The 22,471-nt window shown below is 41.7% G+C and overlaps 1 protein-coding gene and 1 long non-coding RNA gene across 26 annotated transcripts in view; one reads left to right on the forward strand and one right to left on the reverse strand.

Annotated features, from left to right (window-relative positions):
• PLCB1 (phospholipase C beta 1) overlaps positions 1–22,471 on the reverse strand; it is an 807,198-nt gene that overhangs the window by 472,917 nt on the left and 311,810 nt on the right. For 11 of the 24 annotated variants that reach the window (XR_008313428.1, XM_053284740.1, XM_053284757.1 and 8 more), the window contains one exon: positions 13,631–13,699. The exons of 8 other annotated variants lie outside the window; for them this stretch is intronic. Coding sequence is in view for 12 of the 16 variants with exons in the window: in XM_053284740.1 (XP_053140715.1) it covers positions 13,631–13,699 (69 nt within the window). In the remaining 4 variants the exon portion in view is untranslated. Of the gene's footprint in view, positions 1–13,630; positions 13,700–14,063; positions 14,149–20,601; positions 20,638–22,471 lie in introns of those variants that run through there. 5 more of the 24 variants (XM_053284741.1, XM_053284743.1, XM_053284742.1 and 2 more) reach the window with 2 other exon arrangements.
• Positions 1–22,471, forward strand: part of LOC128340062 (uncharacterized) — a 173,083-nt gene that overhangs the window by 2,412 nt on the left and 148,200 nt on the right. For both annotated transcript variants that reach the window (XR_008313433.1, XR_008313432.1), the window contains exon 4: positions 13,547–13,652. This is a non-coding gene — a long non-coding RNA (uncharacterized LOC128340062). The remainder of the gene's footprint in view (positions 1–13,546; positions 13,653–22,471) is intronic.

Consider the following 22,471-nt stretch of genomic DNA (forward strand, 5'->3'; position numbering starts at 1 on the left):
TATCTTTGGCCATCCTTGGCTAATAGGCAACTTTTCCATTTACCAACGTGGGACCAGTGTATGTTTGTCCATCTGTGTTAGGAGATCCTGAGCAGGCAAATAATTATGAACCAAGTAAAGGGATTGGTCTATTAGCTGCAATAGTCTACTGATTTCCAAGGCACATTCATGACCTTGCTGCATTCCCTCATCCTGTTTCAGTCTGGAGGATTAGGTGGGATTAGAAGGGTTTTCTCCCAGCTATACATCCTAAATACTCCTTCTTCCCATTCATCTAACAATACTTCTTCCATCCACACTAGTGGAACAGTTCTAGAAAAGGCAGAGCTAGAGAAAGTGTGTGCAGATTTTGACAAATAAATTTTATAATAAAAGTAACTTGAGCGATGTTAACACTGCTTGCTGTTACCCAGGTTTCCCTGCCACAATTTTTTTGAAGAGTTCTGTGTCCCTTTTTGCCCAAGCTGCAGAACTCTTATAACCAAGCACGCAGAGTGCCAGTATTTCTTACTATTTCTTTTTTATCTTTGTGGTGTACACTATTGTGACAGCTCAGTCACTCTCTCTGCAGCTATAAGAGGCTAAACATTTAGAGCCGCACATTTGATTAGTTCACCACCCTTCGTTTAAAGCACCTGCTAACATCACACAAGCAGTGAACTACAGCAGCTGTGGCAGTGGGCGTTGGGAGGTGGGGGGAGGAAAAATGGGGAGGGAGGAAAGGATAAAGATAATGATGGAAAAGAAAAGCAACAGTTTTTTGGAAACAAGTTCCTTTGAGCTATTTGAAATTTATCTGCAGAAGGAGCGATTAATAACAGAGTTGAACATATCCAGTTTCTCGGCAATAAATGCAACATTTCTAAGTAATCGGTTATGAAATGAAGTACCAAATCATTTGATCGCCTCATGACTTTTATACTGCAAGTTTGGTTGCAATTTCATTACAGTGTTTATGTCCCTATTAATTTTACAATGTTGAATGATGAGAGTTATTACCAGTTAGAAAATGCCCAGCAGAGAACCTTATAATATCCTTCTGATCTTGTGAACTGCATACCTGAGAAATGCAAAAAAGAACCTTCCTCAATTATTCATTTACATCACAATAATGTATTGCTATCATTATTAATTTGCCAATGCCTTCGCTCAAGTAAGCCTTCCATTGCTGCGATCTCATTTTCCCAGCATTCAAACCACTGCTGTGGCACAGTATACATGTGCTCTTGAAATTCAGCTACTGACTACAGTTGCACAGATGTCATAGGCAGCTATTGTACAGTGCTTGTGGCTTTTCTGTTGATTACTGACAATTCTCTCTCTCTCTCTTTCTCTCTCATTGCTTTGTGAATTTAGGGGCGGGTGGGAATAAGCACCTGAGTACCAATCCAGCCCTACCTTTTAAAAAGGTTACAAGCATTAGTATGGCTATTCCCTCTATAGCAAAGTTTACTGTATTATTATTTATTTACACAGTCAGACAGGTGTTATTGACTGGTTTGTTTTACCCAGACATCAAATCCTTCCCAAGGACCTGGGATGGCTGAATTTTATTGTCAATGTTGTTGCTGTTGTTCTAGATATCGTCGCAGAATATAGGCTGTTCCCAGTAAAGTTGCTTTTTGTAATTGGCTGATGGTGATTTCTGTGGCCCCTATGGTGTTGAGGTGCTCTTCAAGGTAGTAGTAGTAGTAGTAGTAGTAGTAGTAGTAGTAGTAGTAGTAGTAGTATTACATTTATATCCCGCTCTTCCTCCAAGGAGCCCATAGTGGTGTACTACATACTTGAGTTTCTCTTTCACAACAACCCTGTGAGGTTAGGCTGAGAGAGGCTTTCACAACAACCCTCTCAGGTTAGGCTGAGAGAGAAATGACTGGCCCAGAGTTACCCAGCTAATATCATGGCTGAATGGGGATTTGAACTCGGGTCTCCCCGGTCCTAGTCCAGCACTCTAACCACTAAACATAGTACTAAAATCCACAATACTTATGCTGGATGAGGGCTAGTGGAATCAAATGTTCCATTGGGTCACCTTGTGGTTTTTAAGGGCTGCATCCCCAAAATTGGAGGGTGAGGGGCAAACAACAACGGGGGTGAGGATCGACAATGACACCATGGGTGGGGGGCGGGGTTTACATTTCTGCACTTCCAATTTTGGTAGTGCAGTCCTCAGAAATCAGCGCAGGAGCTGGATTGCAGAGACTCTCTCTCCAAGCCAGCTCTCAGACAGATTTAAAGGAGCTAAACTTTGTAACTAGCAGGGAGGGCAGACAATGGCAACCTACTGATGGGGAACCCCTTGTCCTGCGGGTTCCTCATGTGAGGTTGCCTTTCCCCTATTGTAAGGGTGCAGTTCCTGAAAATCACCAATATTGTGCTGGTAAAATGTCAGGATTCTGATCTGACTCCAACCAGCCAACAGTTTTGCTGGGGGCACGTTGTCCCTCCCAATAATTTCTCTGTCAGGTCAGATCTGATGTTTCTTACGGTGCAGAGGCCTAGTATGTAGCATGTGAGTGCAAGTGGTGCACATTCTTCAAAAAAAAATTATATTTGAAGAACAAGGTATTAGATAACTATGATAAGGGCATGGGAGAAAATTTCGCTTTTTCTTCTTTTCCAACAACTCAACAAGCACAAATATGAAATACAATACAAGCACATGTTGTATTGCTCCATTAGAATAACCTAAAATATCAGAAATGATGGATCTGTTTGGGTCATTGTAATTAGTGGTGTCAAACTACTATCTAATTGGGTGTTCGTAATAGTTTTTGAATGGCACAGGCTTGAGAAACCATTTGGTTTAATCTAGTTCTCAAATAACCACCTTCACCTTGAAAAGGAGGGGAGAAAGGAAGCCAGAATCAGCCTCATCTTATCGTATTTTGTGCTACTGCTGTTTTTTTTAATGGCAGAATTCCTTCCAGCAGCCACTAACTGGTAGCTGCCACTTTTTGACATATGATCCCCCCTTCAAGTTACAAACATCATTCCAAATAACGTTTTGCAGAATCAAGTGGAACTGTCAGTCATCATGGGTGCCATTCCCCCTACCTCACCCCAAGAACTGTTAAGTGTTTATATGGAATAGCTTGGACAGAGTAATGGGAGGTGGGCATGAGAGTCACCAGGAAAACCACTGGCTGAAGATGGTGGGCTCTGCCACTCTATTTTGTGCTCCCCCAAAACTGCTGAAGTGCCCCATTCTAGCTTAGGTAAATGAGGTAAAGAAAACAGGGGCAGTATGTAACAATGGTTTGGTCAGCAATCTTGACTTCAAGGGATGAGTGCAGGGAGAACAACTGTGGGAAGCATCTAGCATTGTGTAGATCCTGGAACCGACAGATTATAAAGATTACCCTTTTGTTATGGGTAATCCTCCTGCTGTCACTGCCTGCGCTTGCCGCTGCCCTGGCAGTCATGCCGCTCCTTGCCCTTTTAGCTGCCTTTTCGCGGCCACTATGTGCGCGGCCAGGGTGGGTGGGTGGTGAGCCGAGCAGGCCTCCCCCTGCCCGTGCTAGTGGCGGGTGTGTGTGTGTGGAGCAGCTGCGGGGTCTGTCTGGCCCAGTGGCCCTTGCGAACGGTGAGGCGCTCCAGCGTGCCTGCGCAGTTGGAATAGATCGTCACAAGCCCATGATGTCACAGGCTTGCGACGGTCTATTCCCACTGTGCAGATGCGCTGGAGCACCTCGCAGTTCTCCAGGGCTGCCGAGCTGGACTGACAGGCCCAGCAGCCACTCCACCCACCCCCGCCCTGGGGAGGCCTGCTCGGATCACCCCACAGGGGCACACATGGCGGCTAAAACTATGAAAAATATTGGAGGCTTGGCGCAGCGGGGCTGATGCGGGGTAGTGGCAGGAGGCCCCTCTGGACATTTGGAGGCCCCCCTGGACTTTGGAGGCCATGGGCCAGGGCCCCAAGGGCCAGGGGTAAGAGCGTCTCTGACTCTGGGCAGTCATTTTGTGACTAATTTTAGGGGAAATTTTTTGGGGATAAACTATTGGTATTTTAATTGACACCAAGGCTGCATTAGGATGAGGGGTTTCAAAGACATTTTATTATTTTTGCTTATTTGTCTATTGTTTAGTGGTTTCCCCCTCCTCCTCCTCCTCCTCCTCCTCCTCCTCCTCCTCCTCCTCCTCCTCCTCCTCTTTTTAACAACACAAAATAATCATGACAAAATTGTTCCCTTTAAGAAGAGGCAGGAGTCTGGACCAAAAGCACAAAGCTTCCCAGCCATGGTTCTATGTTTCAGTTCACTTGCTTAATTCTGCATTCTCTCCCAACTAAGTGTTCTACTTCACTTTTTTACTAGGCTCCAGTTAGTGCCTCAACACACTGTGCATGTCCCTTTCGATACAGGTTGACTTGAAGGAGAGCATGAAAGATTTTTTCAGATCCCAGTATCTCCCACTGTGATTATGCCTTCTTCCTTTTATCTCATTGGGCTTGTCTACCTATTTACCAGCCTGATGTCTATAAACACTAGTTGTATACACACTGCTTATTTTATGCAGCCTAACCGGATGATGCTTTTAAGAATATTTAACTGCTTGTACTTATAGCTGGCAGTTAACAGACCAACCAGAAGTTAAAACGGCTCATGGAAGAAGAACAAATCACACACATTTGCTTCTCTCTAATTGCACAGTGCTGCACAAGGAAAGCAAAGAGGATGCAAACAGAAAGATAAAAATGTCAGTGGAGGGTTGCTGATGAAGGCATTCCCCATCAGCCAAATGAACAGCTGGCTTATTTGGAAACCCATACATTATAAAACATACTGACACTTGAGCAACTCACACTCCCTTTATCAGTTTGTTGTGTCCCAATGTGCTGCAATGGCAGACACCCATTCCAGGTGCACCATTTCCTATACAAGGGACAGCACAGCAGTTCTTTGTTTATGGATTGCTCAACATTGGCCCCATTTCACAGATAACTGGCTCAGGGAAAGCCTAATTCCATGGGAACTAAATACTAGTTTAACATTTGAATGGACTGCACTGTTTTTTTATGTCGCAGGAAAACACAAGGCATCTGGCACTCCGCAACTGACTATGTCGTGTTTATGAAAAGATCATCAAGGAGGAATGCCAGCAGGAACTTAACCAAAGTTAAACAAATCAGCTTCAAAGTGGTGCTCTGACACAATTGTGTTATAACATGTACTTTCTGCCATTATTCCTACTGGTTTGGCTCTGCCAAATCCTATTGGGAAGGAAGAGGGTTTGGAAACACTGAATATTTACAGTGAGAGTTCATCAAGGACAATATTAGTAAGCCAGCATTCATTCATTTATTACAGGCAAAGATCAGCAATCTTTTTTTTTTAATGAAGGCAAGCTGTGATTTCATGATCAGAGATTGCAAAATTTAACCTAGCTTCCCTAGAGTTTGGCAGAATGAGGTTGACACAAACCATCTCACCATCACTACTGGGAGCTTTGTGGGACTGTATTCCAGAAAGCATATCCAATTCCCACTCTGGTTTAAACAATCAGTAGCAGCTGAAGCAAATTTATACTTAGCAATTTATTACTTTATTATTTTATTATTATTTATTATTATTTTAAAGACCAATGTAAAAATTTGTAGAACCATCTCAGTGAGCAGAATGGCCAGGTAAACCACTAGTCACCACAAGACAACTGCAGTCTGGTAATACAGGAATGACGTTTGCCTAAAACTAAACTGACTTTAGGCTAATGAGGAACTATTTATTTGAATGACCATTACCTTTAGACATAACCTTGATCTGTGGCTGATCAGGATCACCTCAGTTGATCCATCTGAGCTGACCCCCATGCATTAAATCAGGGATTCTCAAACTTGGGTCCTCAGGTGTTATTGGACTTCAACTCCCATAATCCCCAGCCTCAGTGGCCTTTGGTTGGGGATTATGGGAGTTGAAGTCCAATAACACCTGAGGACCCAAGTTTGAGAATCACTGCATTAAAGCATCACATGTGCATCGAGCCTACTCACAGAAACTCAAATATGAGTATTTTCCTGTATGCATGGTCCAAAGTTATCCATTTTCCAGGTTAACCAGATCATGGTGGAGAATAGAACACAAGAGCATTCTTGCAAGTGATCCAGAGTTAGCACACGCATATTAAACCCATTAAATATTAAGTTGGATCCCTTCCCTGTCTTCTCATAGTAGTATCTCATTATCGAGGTCCTAGAATGCAAGAAAGCAAAATTTCAACATGGCAGTTGCTAAGCACCCTCAGTTATATTCTCACAATGAAAATTGGGATATTTCATGTCAAGAGGTTATTTCATGTCAGACAATGTTGGTATGCATATAGAAGCAAAAAGCAATCCTATGAGAACCGGGATCCTTGAGGTATCCAGTAGAGAGTTGCAAGAGATAAAACTTTACCTTTTAAAATTTAACTTGGCATTGTTCTATATGTACAAATTTCCTCAAACAAATTCCTTATGAAAAAAAGAATTATAATTACACAAATCTACACACAGACACAGAGAAATTCCACATAGTACCAAATAGATCACCACTCCATGCATTACAAGGCCAGATCAAACCACAACACAGGACTTAAATATGAGAGAGAGAGAGAGAGAGAGAGAGAGAGAGAGAGAGAGAGAGAGAGAGGTAGGTTACAGCTACAAGATGGACTACTCCAGTCATTGGCTCACATACCAATGTTTACAATCTTTACTTATAAAGAGTCTTATGAAATTTATGGAACAAGTTTCCTTGTCCAATTAATTTCAATGGGAATACTCATACCTTGAACATTTAAATTTGCCAGGGGATACACACGCAGACACACTAAAAATCTCTATGGGGGTACCTGAGCTGAACGTTTGTGACTGTAGGGGCACACTTGTTAAAAAATGTGCCTCTTCCCCACCCCCACCATATATTTTTGGGAAGGAATGCCACATTTCCCCTGTAGTTTAGTGTTATAGAGAGTAATTACTGTTTATCAAACTAAAAGAAATCGTAAGATATCCCAGTTCTTACCTTTGAGGATCTGTGGTAGAGCAGCTCCTTTGTAAGAAGAAGGTCCCAGGTTTAATCTCTGTGGACATGTTACTGCCAATCGGTGTAGGCAATACTGAGCTAGATGGACCAATGGTCTGACTCAGTATAAGGCAACTTCCTATGTTCTTATTATGAACAAGAATACACTCCAAATGTATTGGTCTGTTTCACAACACACAACATCTTGAATTGCCTAAACATGCGGTGCTTTGCCATTGCACATTTTTCCTTGGTGGTCTAATGGTTAAGATTCGACACTCTCACTGCCATGGCCCAGGTTCGATTACTGGTCAGGGAAGTTAGGTTGGGAATGGGGCCATAGCTCAATCCATACTGAGACAATCAGAATGGTGCAAGGGAGAACAGATATTTACCAATCAGAAAGCAAAATAATTAGTAATGGTGAATTTATCTTCTTATGTGTTAAATTGTGATGAATCATCAGTATTAAACAACCATGTCTCCTTTATTCCTACATCTAACTATAATGCATTCTACACTAAAACTGAATTTTTAAGATGGTTAGACATTAAAATTAAAGGAACTGCTTAGCAATTCTCCTAACTGTACATGAGATGTGTTTAGACCTGAGTCAACCTGAGTGTACTAGTTTCACAGAAACCAAATATTTGTACTTTTGAGAAAGTAATTTTGAGAGACATTGTAGTTATAAAAAGTAGAAGTTACAGGAAATATTACAATTATACTGCTGGAGAAAAGGCAGCATTGGACTCACTGAAGAATAAATTCGATATTATTAAACCAACAAGCAGAGGAACCTTAATTATTCCAAACAAAATCCATGCATAGGATGTCACAGAACATATATTTAAAAGATCAACTTCTACATTCAGATACAGCAAAAGCGGGACAGATGTTCTCATAAAACGTTATTTTAATGTGGCAATTATTCTTGCTGTTCGCCATCCTTTTGTTCACTAAGCTTTTGGAGTTCTTTGAGAGTGTCAACAGGTATGTGGATAAAGGTGATCTAGTTGACATAGTAGACTTGGACTTTCAAAAAGCTTTTGACAAAATTCCCCATCAAAGGCTCTTGAGTAAATTTAGCAGTCATGGGATAAGTTCATGTGTGAATTAGTAACTGGTTGAAAGACAGGAAACATAGGGTAGATATAAATGGACAGTTTTCACAATGGAGGGAAGTAGCAAGTGGGGTCTCCCAAGGATCAGTACTGGGACCAGTGCTCTTTAACTTGTTCATAAATGATCTAGAAGTTGGAGTAAACAGTCAAGTGGCCAAATTTGCAGATAACACTAAACTATTTAGGGTAGTGAAATTCACAAGAGATTGTGAGCAGCTGCAAAAAGATCTTTCCAAACTGAGGGAGGGAGCGACCAAATGGCAAATGCGGTTCAATGTAAGGAAGTGTAAAATGATGCATATTGGAGCAAAAAAATATGCTGCTTTACATATACGCTGATGGGATCTGAGCTGTCACAGTGACTGACCAGGAGTGAGATCTTGGGGTCGTGGTGGTCAGCTTACTGAAAGCGTCGACTCAGTGTGCAGCAACTCTGAAAAAGGCTAATTCCATGCTAGCTATCATTAGAAAGGGGATTGAAAATAAAAAATACTAGTACTATAATGCTCTTATACAAATCTATGGGGCAGCCACATCTGGAGTAATGCATACAGCTTTGGTCACCATATTGTAAGAAGGACACTGTAGAACTAGGAAAGTGCAAATGAGGGCAACCAAGATGATCAGGGGCCTGAAGCACCTTCTTTATGAGGCTAGGCTACAGCATCTGGGGCTGTTTACCTTGGAAAAGAGACAACTAAGGGAAGGCATGATTGAGGTGTATAAAATTATGCATGGAATGGAGAGGGTGGACAGAGAGAATTTTTTTCCCTTTCTCACAACACTAGAACCAAGGGTCACCCCATGAAACTGAAGGCTGGGGAAATTAGAACCAACAAGAGAAACTACTTTTTCAGATTAAGTGCATACTTAATCTATGGAATTCTTTGCCATGGAATGTGGTGATGGCCACCAGCTTGGATGACTTTAAAACTGAACTCAGAACTCTGAACTGAACTCATTTATTTACGGTCAATGACCAAATAAACACTACAGCAAAGAGCAATACGGTAAAATACAATAACATAGGTAAAAATTTAAAAACCAGTTTGCAGACACCTTATTTTACATGCCTCTGAGCAAAAGCAAGCAATCCTATAGGTAACTTCTTCATGCCTATCTCCTAAAAAAACAATAAAATGTTCCTCAGAGCAATCCAAATGTTAATTTTGATAGGGGGCGATCTGAATGGAATGGGCAATATCATAAAAAGGGCAGTTAAACAAAGTATGGGTTAATGTTTCCACCTCAGCAGCTCCACATGGGCACATACGTTCCTCCAAGGGGATCCCTCAAAATCTGCCCTCCAACACAGCTGAAGGGAGGACATTAAAACGGGCTCGAGAGAAGACTCTTCTCAGCCTGGGTGTAGGCAAATGTGTAAGGTACGCAGCTGGCCTCGGGTAATTTGAAAAGCTGAGATAATTATATCTGGAAGCAATCAGGCTAAGATCACTCTGCTTTTCTATGTCTCTTACCCTCTGGGTAATGATCTTTTTTGCCTGATCATAATTTAGCGATCGTATGTATTGCTCTGAGAGGCCACAATTACCTGGGGTATCAAGTATATTCCTCCTCCAAGTGGAACAGAAATCATCCACCAAAGTTAGTGAGCCTAATAAGACCGTTTGCAGCCGAGCCTGAGCAGTTAGTCTAATAACACCTGCTTCCAAATGCAAAGCTGCATTTGGGACGTAGCTGGGGAGTTGGAAGATGTCCCGTAAGAACTTTGACTGAACAACTTCAAAAGATTGAAAGTTCCCAGCTAAAAGAATCTGGGCACCATATAGCATCTGAGCTCGAGGTTTCGCCTGATATACCCTTAGCACATCTGGGATGTTCTGAACACCTTTAGAGTAAAAAAATTTCTTAATCGCTGCAATGGATCTTTGAGCATTTGCAGTCACAAACTCACAATGTGGTCTCCAGGAATTGATGACTTTAAAAGAGGTTTAGACAAATTCATGGAGAACATGTCTATCAGTGGCTACTAGGCTGGTGGCTGTGGGCCACTTCCAGGCTCAGAGGCACAATGCCTCTGAATACCAGTTGCAGGGGAGCAACAGCAGGAGAGAGGGCATGCACATACCTCTTGCCTGTGGGCTCCCCAGAGGCATCTGGTGGGCCACTGTGTGAAGCAGGACGCTGGACTAGATGGCCTTGGGCCTGGTCCAGCAGGGCTGTTTTTATGTTCATATCCCTTTCATTAAGACAATTTATGAATTCTGCTAATGGAAAAACTGTCATTTTAAACCAATTCACTACTTGTCAGTCTATTAATGTTATTTATGTTATCTTTTGTCCGTGTTCTTTAATAAATGTAGGACAAGCTAGTAGATCACTAAATACTCTAATTACTTAACATAATAGTAAAATTAGTTCAGCTAATACGGAGGTTCCTTTAACTCTGTTTTGAAAAAAAAAATCACCAGCCAGAAAATCGATATTCTCTTTATCTTTAAAGAAAGGTGATGATCCTCAATATAAAAACCTTCTCAGTATGAGTCTTTTTGGCTTTTTAAGCTATAATCAATGCCTCCTAATGGTGTTAATGAACAATTAGATCCTTCTGCATATTTATAGTTGATTGTTTCATTTGAATAACACAGCACCTACAGATACTGTAGTATAGAGACGGAGTCGAGGGTCAAGCCAGGCCGACAAGCTAGAAGCCAGGGCTCAAACAGTTCATCAAAGTTCAGAGAATTAAATTAAGCCAGAGAGAATGGACACAAGTCACCAGCAGCATTGAGTGCTTGAAATTGACCACGGTTTGCTTCAGACAGTGAACTATCTATTTCAGGGGTAGGCAACGCGTGGCTTTCCAGATGTTGCTGAACTACAACTCTCATCATCCCTAGCTGTAACTGAGGGGTGGTGGGAGTTGTAGTTCAGCAAGATCTGCAGAGCCACATATTGCCTACCCCTGATTTATACCCTCCCTACTGTAAGGGAGGCTTATGGTTGATTCCATGCTTGCCCAGAGCCTGGAGACTCAAAAGAGGCAGCAATATGCAGCGCCTCAGCTCAGGTAGCAACTGACAATTAGTCACTCAGCATGCAAAATCAGTTAACTAGAAAAACAAATACTTCTAGGGATGGATAACCCTAAGAAATAACCACATGTGGCCTAAAACACGGGAAGGTCGACTTTACTCTTCTCTCCACTTCTAAATTATCATCTCAGGAGATGGGCCCATGTGTCCCCTTAACTAGCAGAGTCCAAAAGGGAGAGGTTTTTGCAAACAAATTGGTTTTTGTTCGCAAATTAATTGTTAGTTGATTTTAATTGTTTTTATCTTGATATAAACTGCCCCTATCCGTTTTTGGAAGGGCGGTATGAACCCCACTGCCTATTGAGATCATCAGGAGAGGTCCGTCTGCAGCTGCCACCGGCTCATCTGGTGGCTACTCAGAGATTGGCCTTCTCAGTTGCTGTCCCGATGCTTTGAAATATGCTCCCTGCTGAAATAAGAGCTTCCCGATCTCTGACAATTTTTAAAAATTATTTAAAGACATATCTGTTCACCCAGGCTTTTAATTAAATGCCATTTTAATAGTTTTAACTTCATTTTAAAATATTGTTTTAAGGTTTTAAATTCTTATAATGTTTTAACCTTTTGTTGTCATTTATTTTAACCAGTGTTTTAATTTGTCATTTATTTGTTTTAACTAATGTTCTAACTTTTTGTTTTAGTTGTAAACCGCCCAGAGACATAAGTTTGGGGCTGTATAAAAATATGTAAAATAAATAAATAATATAAGCAAAATAAAATAATAATAAAATAAATAAAACACCTGTGAAAAGCACCACTTTGATATTTTGGAGATGCTGCAAACAGGGATAGAAGTCTTCATCCATTCAGAATGAAGGCAACACTCCCTGCCTTCATTCTGAATTTGATCCATGATGTCACTGAGTCAAATCCAATTTGTTGTGTGTCATCTCAACAGCAGCATTCCCACAAAAGGCAAGAGACATTTTTTCTTAAATGGCACAGATGGTACCAAAGCAGCGGCTAAGAGTGTGAGCAAAAGCAAGTGTGAAGAAAGCACCATGCTTGGGAATATTTCAGCCCCCCTGAAAGTGCCCTTTTTTACAGTGAAAAGGTTCACTTACAACATGCACATACTATGTTATGTTTCCCATATTGACCAATATTGCACTGAGAGGAACAGGCTGACAGGCCTTGTATTCCAATTGGCCATGTATCCCAATTGCAAAGCAGATGTCTTTCCCAATTGCAAAGCAGATCCCAGAGTAATCCATCTGTGGGTAGTGAATATTCTGGTACCCATCTTCTGCACAAGTGGACCAATGTCTAGCATTGTTTAAAGCCCCCCCTGCAACAAACTGCAAAAACTAAGTATTGATTAATAGCATCTGGTCTCCCACATTAAAAGTGTACAGAAATGCTCCTATTGATACTTTAAAAGGCATAAGAAAAAGCTTTAATTTTGACTTTGGGAAGCTTCAGTGACAACATTTGAGAGTCACTGAGCTCAAGTTACAGATTTCTGACAGCTATCATTCATTAGGATTCCCTAAAACAGCATGTACTTTTTAAATAGAAACACCAATTATGCATCATCTTTTTTGAGGCCAGGTTAGCAACCGCCTCTGCTTCCCCCACCCTCACCCACTAGAATCAAACTTTGACTTGGAAGCCAGAGACAAAAAGCTCTTCCCAAAGCTGGCAGAAGATTTATTTTTTTTAAAGAAGCAAATATACAGAAAGCTTTAACAATTCAATTCCAAACTAATGTCCTTGAAACACAATTGATTTTCTTACTTGGGCTCCCCCAACATTCTAAATGCTCTCTATTTCTTGGTCAAGGGGTCTGTAACATAAGGTTATTTGGAAAAGTTCTGAGGATCAGATTCCCTCAACTCTAGTGGTTCACTCCAGTGCAGCAATTAGCCTGCCACCTTCAGCTTTTCCCAGCTTTCCAAACAATGCCATCTACTGAATTGCTCTGAAGCACATCAGCCACTTAGCTACACAATAAGTATTTTCTTTCCCCACAAAGGGAAAAGAAGTCAGCTCAACTGACTATTTGAAAAGTATAATTATCAGCCATTGGAAGAAAAAAAATATATTTAAGACCAATGTTCATGAAGGGTTTTCCAATCCTCCACCCACTTTAATAAAAAAAATCTGGCATCAGTGAACCAACCAACACACACACACACACAGCATGCCACTTCGCTCTGTAATACAATTCCAACTTCGTGGGGGGGGGGGGGGAGAAGCACTTTCTAGGAGTTCAGCAATTAAACATACCCCTTGCTTTTTACCTCTTAACAAAAGCATTCAGTCCTTCCAGCACAGTGTACCATTGTATTCCATGAATACCATGCTGGCAGGGCAACTCAACAGCAAGGAAGAAATTCAAGCCTTTTTTTGTTGTTTTTAGCTCTTTCCAGTGCTGCCAGAAAGAGTCTAGGGAAATGGAAGTCACATTTGTTGCCAGTATGCCAGCTATAAAGAAAATGCTTACACCATTCTGATGAAAAATACAGGTATTTACATCTTGTTTGAGTCCTTTTTTGTTGTTGACTAATCCTTCCTAAAACGATAAAAAGCAGGTTCTAATTAGTAGCAATATCAAAGCAGGAGGCTGACACCACTGCATAATAAAACATGTTTCTCTTTGAATCACAAACCAAGTCATGGGAACAACCATTCATGATCACGTATTACAATTTTTTTTAACCTGTGCTTGCATCTGGGCACACACCCACACCCCTCCACTTATCTGTTTTCTGATTATTCAACTGGCATTTCCTTGCTTGCAGATTAGGGATGTGGTTCGTGGTTTGGCGAACCAGTTCATTCCAGTTCAGCCAACCCACAAACCAGCTTGGTGGTGTGAGTGTGGCCCTGGGGGGCTGTGAGCGGCACTCTTAAAAGTGAGTAGCACAAGTCCTTACCTGCCTGCCCGCCGCTCCATGCAGTGTCCTGCGGCGGCGGCACTTCCCTATCAACCCGCGTGCGGCACCAGCATGCACATGGCCTCTGCACAAAAGTTGAACCAAATAGCTATTAGAAAGCAGTTTACTCATCTGGCACCATCAGGTCTCCCTTCACCAAGCTCTGATCCCCCAGGTGGTTTTTGTGCAGCAGCTATCCTGCCAGCTCACTCTACCATGTCTCAGCTACCTCGTGGACAGCTGTGCTGCAGTTTCAGCAGTCATATCCTGGACCTTGGCTCCAGTGCAAGTCTATTTGCACAGATCCCTGCCGCTGCTTGCAATCCCAGGACTGGGGACTACCAGCTCCTGGGCTGCCCAGGAATGGGACATATCAGTGCTGAATCTATGCAAGAAGCTTCCCAAGAGAACACCCTAGAATACGCAAAAGGAAGCACTGGAGACCACAACTCAGCTCCTCTGCAAGGAGCCTGAATTGGCTCAATCTGAATATCAAATTAGAAGTTCTAAACAAAATTGATTGATCTGCCAAGTTAAATCTACACAATACAGCTTCAACCATGGTTACGATTGGAAATTATATTCTTCACAAGAGAAATAACAACCAAGCCGATGACTAGTCTATGCTTATTTCCCATTAATAAGAAAAGCACACAAGGGGAAAAGGTGTACTCTAGAAATTCTGAGACTTCCATTCTGGTTAACGATATAGGGTTGATGAGTGATATTCCATCACTCATGTTTCTAAATGTAACAAAAATATATTCAAGGTGAACTTCCTAAAGCATAATATCTGAACTTCTTTGAAATGGTGATGATACTTAAAAATCAAGGGGAAACTGGCACTGGATATAGCCAATAAGGTAAAGTTTTCATTTAGAAAATTTGGGGCTTCAGGAAGTTATACAAGTGGTATTAGGTTCCGAAAAAAAGCTATCCTCTAAAAAAGCAATGCTTTACAACAGTTATTTTGGTATCATAAAACACTAGTGTGGGTTAGCTGGGTGAAAAAGTTGCTAAGAGCAATCAAAAATCCTCAGCAAAATGTCTTTACACAAATCAAAATATTCTTATTTCCACACTAATTACGTATAGTTATTTTAAACCATTCCTTCCAGTTCGCTGTAGTTTTTGTGACTTGCTTTTGCTAGACCTCTCTTCTGTTGGCTTAATGTGTACCGTGCTTAGCACAATATTAGGCATTTCATATCAGCTTGGAGCCAAATCAGCATAGGTGGTGTACCATTCACAAATGGGCTTTCCTACTCTTCTGTCATCCCTCACACTCCCATACAACTGTTTCATTATTTCACTTCTGCTCTACAAATAAGCAGAAAAGACAGTTTCTGGTGGATGTGGTGTGCAGCTATACACACAACACACACTTTATATATAGTTTATATGCGAACATCAGCATCTCTGGACATAGTCCTCATTTTATGCTTTCTGACCAGTACTTGACTAAGGAACAATCCTATTAAAATAGCTGCATAAATCAGTCTAAGGGCATCTGAGTCTTTACTAAAGGCTAGAATTTCACTTTGTGTTTGAACACTGTCAAATTCTAATGCATCAAAATAACTATTACCACAGCTAAACTACACTAACTTACATGAGAAGCTATATTCCATCCTAGATCAGTTCAAGTTTGTCCAAAACCACTCAGGTAAGCATTATCTAGGTGTCTGTCCAGATGGCTAACATTTAATGCTTGGGTCTATCAGGTTAAGGATGTAGTTTTGTTTTACTTATACATTCATCAAGGTTTTGCTTTATTCAGCCACTGAGGTAAATATTAAAAGGCATATGAAGCTGCCTAAAAGCAATGTCATCTGTTTTACCAATGTTGCATGAAGAAGAATTTTGTAGTTTGATATCATTTTGTTTATGTCAGATTCAAAATTGCAAATGACCTTCATTCTCATTAGGAACTATTTGTGCCACCATTGAATATTAGCAGAGAACATGCTGTGCTTGAAATCACACTGAAGTTTAGCTATCAACACAAGTTGCTTATATATCAATGATATATTATATATTAACTATATATTATATGTTATATATTAACTATACCACTTTACATATTTAATTTTCACTGCAAACTTAATGGTCCCCAGTCCATCCCAGTGTTAGCACACAGCCTACTTCTCACCGCCGCCCTGAGATTCTCATTCTATTCAGAGTATTTTAAAACACAGAGGAACTTGTTTGAGTATGCATAATGACAACAATAGCACCCTGTTGTTTGGGGACATCAATTGAATGGTCACAAGGTTCTCACCTCTTCCAGCCCATCACCTGGACAGGAGCTTCACCTTCCAAGTTTTTTCCTTTCTTGGATTTGCCTCCAATCCTAAATCCTATAAAAGGTCGCCTTTCTCCTGTTGTTGTTGTTGTTGGTTGGCTGCATCAATTGAGCCAAACTGGCCAGTCACTTGGAGCTCTGGTGAAGCTGCCTCTAGAAGATCATTCTCTAGGCCTGCTTCCCATTGGAGTTCAGTAACACGTGCTGCTAACTGCTGCATCAGAGCTCTGTTCAGCCACTATCCTTCCCATGAGAGCCCAAATCACTGAATTACTAGGGTGCTGAGCCACTGTTGGAACCCTGGATTATAGGATCTAGAAATCATGAGAACAACTAGCTTTGAACACACCCTGTGTGAGACACCTGTGTATTGCCTTGACCATTCTTTGTATCCCAAGTCCTTGGGAACTCTCTCAGTAATGGGCTTTCACAAGATCTAATCTTGTGCTTTGATTGGCTAAAGAGTCTAGGACTTCTGGAGCAGAAAAACCCAGTGAGAACCCTTCTCAGGCTGAGGTTCTCCTGAAGAACCTGGCTGAAACTGGGCTGGTTATGAATCTTGCACTTGTGGCCTGACAGCTAGGGAGCCTTGGTGCTACTCCAGATTGCTGAGAGCTCACAATCTGCTAAGAGCTACTTGTCTTAAGTGAGGTGCCTGCATTCCACCACCTGATCATGTCCTCTGCTGGGAAGAATTGGAGACTCTTTGCACCCCTACGGTGAATCAGAGACTAGGCTTGTGAAAACAGAAATCAAGTTTATTGAATTAACGGAAGCATAATGCAAAACAAAATATATTTGGCAACCAGTGCCAAGAATACAGATCAGTTCTGTGGTCAAAATGGTAAGGAACTCAGATGTGATTGGGAATAACTAAGTGAGCAAACCAAAAGGGAAGGGAATCAATTAGGTTGTTGAGGAAGAGGGAGATCAAAGGTAGAAGCAGAGAGTCAGATCTGTATACCTTCTCCTGAATTGTACTGTTCATTTGTTGTGGAAAACAAGGATTTGGATTACAAGGAGTAATGACAGACAGACAAACTCACCAAGTAAATTCTTTCCTACATAGCTCCAAGGGAGAGGCAACCAAGTGACAGTTTTTCCTTATGGGAAAATCCAAGGTCTGGCTGTTATATCAAAATTCCAACCCAGATAGGTTGGGGAAGCAGCTTAGAAAACTTTAAGCTTTAAAGAAACTCAACAGGTTTGTTTTTTTTAAAAACTTCACAACCATGACTTGCTAAGTGCATCTCGCCGTCTGCACTTCTGCTTCCCCATACTCCATTCTCACTCACTCTCTATCTACACACACACACACACACACACACACACACACACACACACACACACGCTTTCTATATAAAGGGATTCTGCCCAGGTTTTCGTTCTGTCAGGCCAAGGAGCTTCTCCGTGCTTGGACAGACAACTCAGGGGATTGTACACTTCCCAGTGCCCCTTTTAAGCTGTGTTCTGTGAGGTAACCTTAAAAATCAGCCTTTGAGGCCTTCTTCACACTTCCTTCTAGCGTCCAGGACTTTGACAAAAAGAAGAGTCAATATTTAAAGAAAGGTCACTGAAAGCACATTGAAAAATAGAGGTGCATGTTGACAATAATGAAAAGTGAAAAACAAACATCAAGAATCCTTTTTACTCTGCTCTAAACCCAACCACTGAAATGAGGACAAGGGCAAAGCTAATGTCAAAAAGAGGGCTTAAATTTTGGCAAACTAAAGAGGCTTAGATGAATATTTTTCATTATCAGAAGCTCAGATTCTAAAGGAGAAAAGAGATAAAATGACAGCTTCAGTACAGCCTCAATCCATGCTGGGTCCATAGGTATAACAGAATGGGCTGCAGTTGTGTTGATGTATTGCATTAAAACAGTATTTAAGCAATGCAAAGGCCAATGGATCTCAATCACTGTGTACATTCATCAGCTATGGCTTACCTCTGCCTAGTGCCTGAGGGATAAAGCATGTTGGCAGAGGGACCAAGTCTATGGCAAAAAGCCAAGCAAACAACAATCCACCCTCCTGATTCTGACTCCTCATACTTGGGTTATATTGTTTTTTCTTGAAAATCCTGAGGTGGCAGCTAAGACCCTGAAACCTCAATTCTGACTGATACCTAGAAGCCCAAACTGGAATGTATCAGAAAAGCTCCAGAGTGCTGGCTTTTGGCTTAGCATGGGAAATTAGCCTTATTTGAGGGAGCAGTTCTGTTGCAGTATTAATTTGAACAAGTTTTAGATTTTGGAAATGAAGGAGCAGCATAAACGTAATACAACAGATTTATTTAAGGGTAAAAGGTAAAAATTGAAGGCAAATGTTAGTTAGGCAAGGAATAAAATCTTAACTGATAGTATTAACAAGGATCTCACTGAGAGAAATTTAGATTAGGGTCCAAATTGCAGATTATGGCTTGCCGCAGAAAGGGCTTGAAGGCAAGGATAGAGAGAAGGGGTGTGTGTGTTTGTGTGTGACAAGATTCAAAGAGGCAGAAGGTTAGCTTTACCTATCCTTGGTCCGTTGGTGCACTCGGTGCACTTTTAGATGGGTACACGGGCAGATCTCCTCGCAGGAAAAGGGGTAGGAAAGAAGGAAGAGTGACTAGCGTAAAGCTGCCACTCATGTGCTTGAGAACCAGTATGGTGAAGGTCCAGGTAGACTACCCTGCAGATTCCAAGGCCATGTGGCTTGGCAGGAAGTACCTATACTCCAAAACATGCCTGGGGGCAATGCATATGTCATGCTCCCTCCGTGGAGGGACAGAAATTCAGTTAAAACAATGAAGTTTATGGTTGCATGATCTGATCAGTCTTGGGTGTAACTTGCCAAACAAAAGGTGAGAATGGCTTGTGCAAGTGTGTATGTAGATCTGAATAGCTGGTGGATTTAAGGCTCATCTGGAAATGGAGATGCCACTCCAGGTGCAAAGATTTATGTGTTTAGATTTTAATGGACTGCCTCTTCTGGTCATTTGGCAACTAACTGAGCTGTTAATGGTGGGTTGGGAAATGTCGCTTTTTTAGGAACATAGGAAGTTGCCATATACTGAATCAGACCATTGGTCTATCTAGTTCAGTATTGTCTTCACAGACTGGCAGCAGCTTCTCCAAGGTTGCAGGCAGGAATCTCTCTCAGCCCTATCTTGCAGAAGCCAGGGAAGGAACTTGGAACCTTCTGCTCTTCCCAGAGCGGCTCCATCCCCTGAGGGGAATATCTTACAGTGCTCACACTTCTAGTCTCCCTTTCATATGCAACCAGGGTGGACCCTGCTTAGCTAAGGGGAGAAGTTATGCTTGCTACCACAAGACCAGCTCTCCTCCACTTCTTTCCTGAGTTGCGGCAGAGTGCTTGCCAGCTATGTCTCTTGTGAAACTGGAGTATCCTCTTTCCTTTTGAATTAGGTCTATTTGCTGGCTGCTGGCCTTCTCTTGGTATAAAAAGAGAGAGCTTGGGGATGACCCTTTGCATTCCTAGCTAAAATGACTTCATGGTACATTGCCCCATGTTTTGCTCATGCCAAACGACCAGCTGTGAGCTTTTGCCAAATATGGGCAGGTGAAAAATTCACACTCACATGAACCGAAGTATCCAAAATGGAGACTGTGTACCTACAGTTCCAACTGCAGGGGGGGGGGTTGCACTCTGTGCTCCCCAAAAATCAGGCTTTCAAATTGCCAATGTGAGGGTCATATATAGACTTCCCTTTTCACTTCCAATCAAGATGCATACTGAAGAGGGATTCGGCCTGGGCAGGGTGGATAAAACCAATTGCTATTAAAAAAAAATCATTATTATTATTTATTCAATTTCTATACCGCCCTTCCAAAAATGGCTCAGGGTGGTTTACACAGAGAAACAACAAACAAATAAGATGGATCCCTGTCCCCAAAGGGCTCACAATCTAAAAAGAAACATGAGATACACACCAGCAACAGTCACTGGAGGTACTGTGCTGGGGGTGGATAGGGCCAGTTACTCTCCCCCTGCTAAATAAAGAGAATCACCACGTTAAAAGGTGCCTCTTTGCCAAGTTCACAGGGGTGAAAAATGTCATTTTTCTCAATTTAAAATTGGACTTTTTAATTTAACAGGTTTTTTAGAAACGTAAATACAAAATTTCTAATTCTCATGTAAAAAATAAAATGGTTAAAATTAATGATCACAGCCAAGACTCAACAGTTTCCTAACAATGAACTAACTCTATCACACACATTGAGTTACCTACCGATTTAACATGTGCATTCATTTCACTTTCATCTCATGATTTAAATCAATCCAGCCTGGACTCACACCTCTTCAGAAACATACTCTAGTAGGGAAGCAAGTAGGCTACCTTGAGAACTATGGGCCCAGAACGTTCCATGACAGTTGACTAGGTTCTACAGAGAACCGAACCCTTTGACTAATCTTGTCAGTACTGCCACAGAATAAGCCTTTTCCATCCACATTGCTTGTGAGTTGTGCTATACCATTTATCATGCAGACTGTTAAGCCTTGAATTATGCAGTGTTTAGTGTAAGCAGCTTTTATTGATGCTATACTTTGCTGGCATGCCATTAAACTGCATCAAACCAGAAATCATTTTTCATGCCAACAGGAGCCCTAGGCTGTGTTACAAAACCTACACTTAGAGCAACACAACTGAAAACCAACATGGGAAAGCTTCTCTCATGACACTGTTTTCCATCCAAACTCCTCTCCAGATTCTTGAGTTCCAAATTACTTTATCCAGTTTCCAGAATGGCACCCAAATGCTGGCCATTAGCCATTCTTCTGCTTTGGTTTCCAAACTTTGTTTGGATGGTTTCAACTTGCCATAGTTTTCTTTTTAAGTCTACTCCCCTGCCTCTTTACCAATGTGCACCAACACATAGGCATATCATTCCATTGCAGTACAAACTGAAATTATTGCATGATCACGTGACATCAGGCTCTTCTTTTTGCACTGTGATTTAGTTGATGTGCACGTGTGCTGCTGAACTTCAGTAAAAGACTAATACACACACACAACACAACACTATAGCAAACTGTGCCTGTACCAATCCCAAGTTATTTTTTTACCAGAAAACAAGTTGGAGAAGGACACAGAGAACAAATCTATTTAACAATAAATGCAACGGGGTGTGTGTGTCTGCATTAGGGGTATACAAACAGAACTGGTTTGGTTCGACCATTCGGGGTCAAACCAAACCACCCACTGTTCGGTCCGACCCTTGCGTGGGCCATGCAGAGGCCATGTGTGCAAACGCGCAGCCTTCATAACGGCCGCTGGGCTGTCAGGTGGAGGCCAAAAATTGGCCTAAGAGAAGCCGAACCAGCTGGGGGGTAATTTTGAAGGCTGGCAGGGGGAAACCTCCACAGACCCCCACCCCATCTCCAAGAACTCCCCTGAGGTAAGTAAAGGGTAAAAAAAAAGATTTAAAAACAAACAAAATTAAGCTTGTGAACCCCCCCCCGACCGGACCGAAGGGGGGGTTGAGGGGGTGCCAGACCGAACTGGCCCAGTTGGGTTCGAGGCTGATCCAGCCTCGAACCAAACCAGGCCAGCTGGTTCCTTGCATATTCCTAGTCTGCACAGTCTGATGTCTAAGAAATCCATAACCTTTTAAATCTATGTTAAGGCAGGCAAGATGCAGCAGCTCACCAACCTAAGTGTACATAATCATTGTGTACATTAGAGCTAATGTATCTTGGCTTAAGGAGAATTAGCTGCCTATCCCCCTAGGGAGATCAGCAGAATTAGGAACTACATCTGAGACTAACCATCTATGAAGTAAACCAAGATTACTAAATTACAATCCTGCAAATTGAACATCCTAATATTTTCACACTACCAGGTTTGGATGTCACCATGAAATATGTGGTTCCTTATTCAACAATTATGACTCCCCACTAATTGTATTTACAAGAATAAAAACCTGCTCCTCCCTATGCAACTGCAGGGGGCTGAAGAGGCTGGACAACTAAATAAATCTAATTTATGCCACTCAAAAGGCAGCAAAGATTTTGTGTGCGTGCAATTGACTCACATCCCTGCAGCAGATAAAACCAAAAGCTGTGTCCGAAAAGAAATCAAAATTTGTATTTGTTGTGAT

The sequence above is a fragment of the Hemicordylus capensis genome, chromosome 1 (assembly GCF_027244095.1).
Source record: "Hemicordylus capensis ecotype Gifberg chromosome 1, rHemCap1.1.pri, whole genome shotgun sequence".
Taxonomy (NCBI): domain Eukaryota; kingdom Metazoa; phylum Chordata; class Lepidosauria; order Squamata; family Cordylidae; genus Hemicordylus; species Hemicordylus capensis.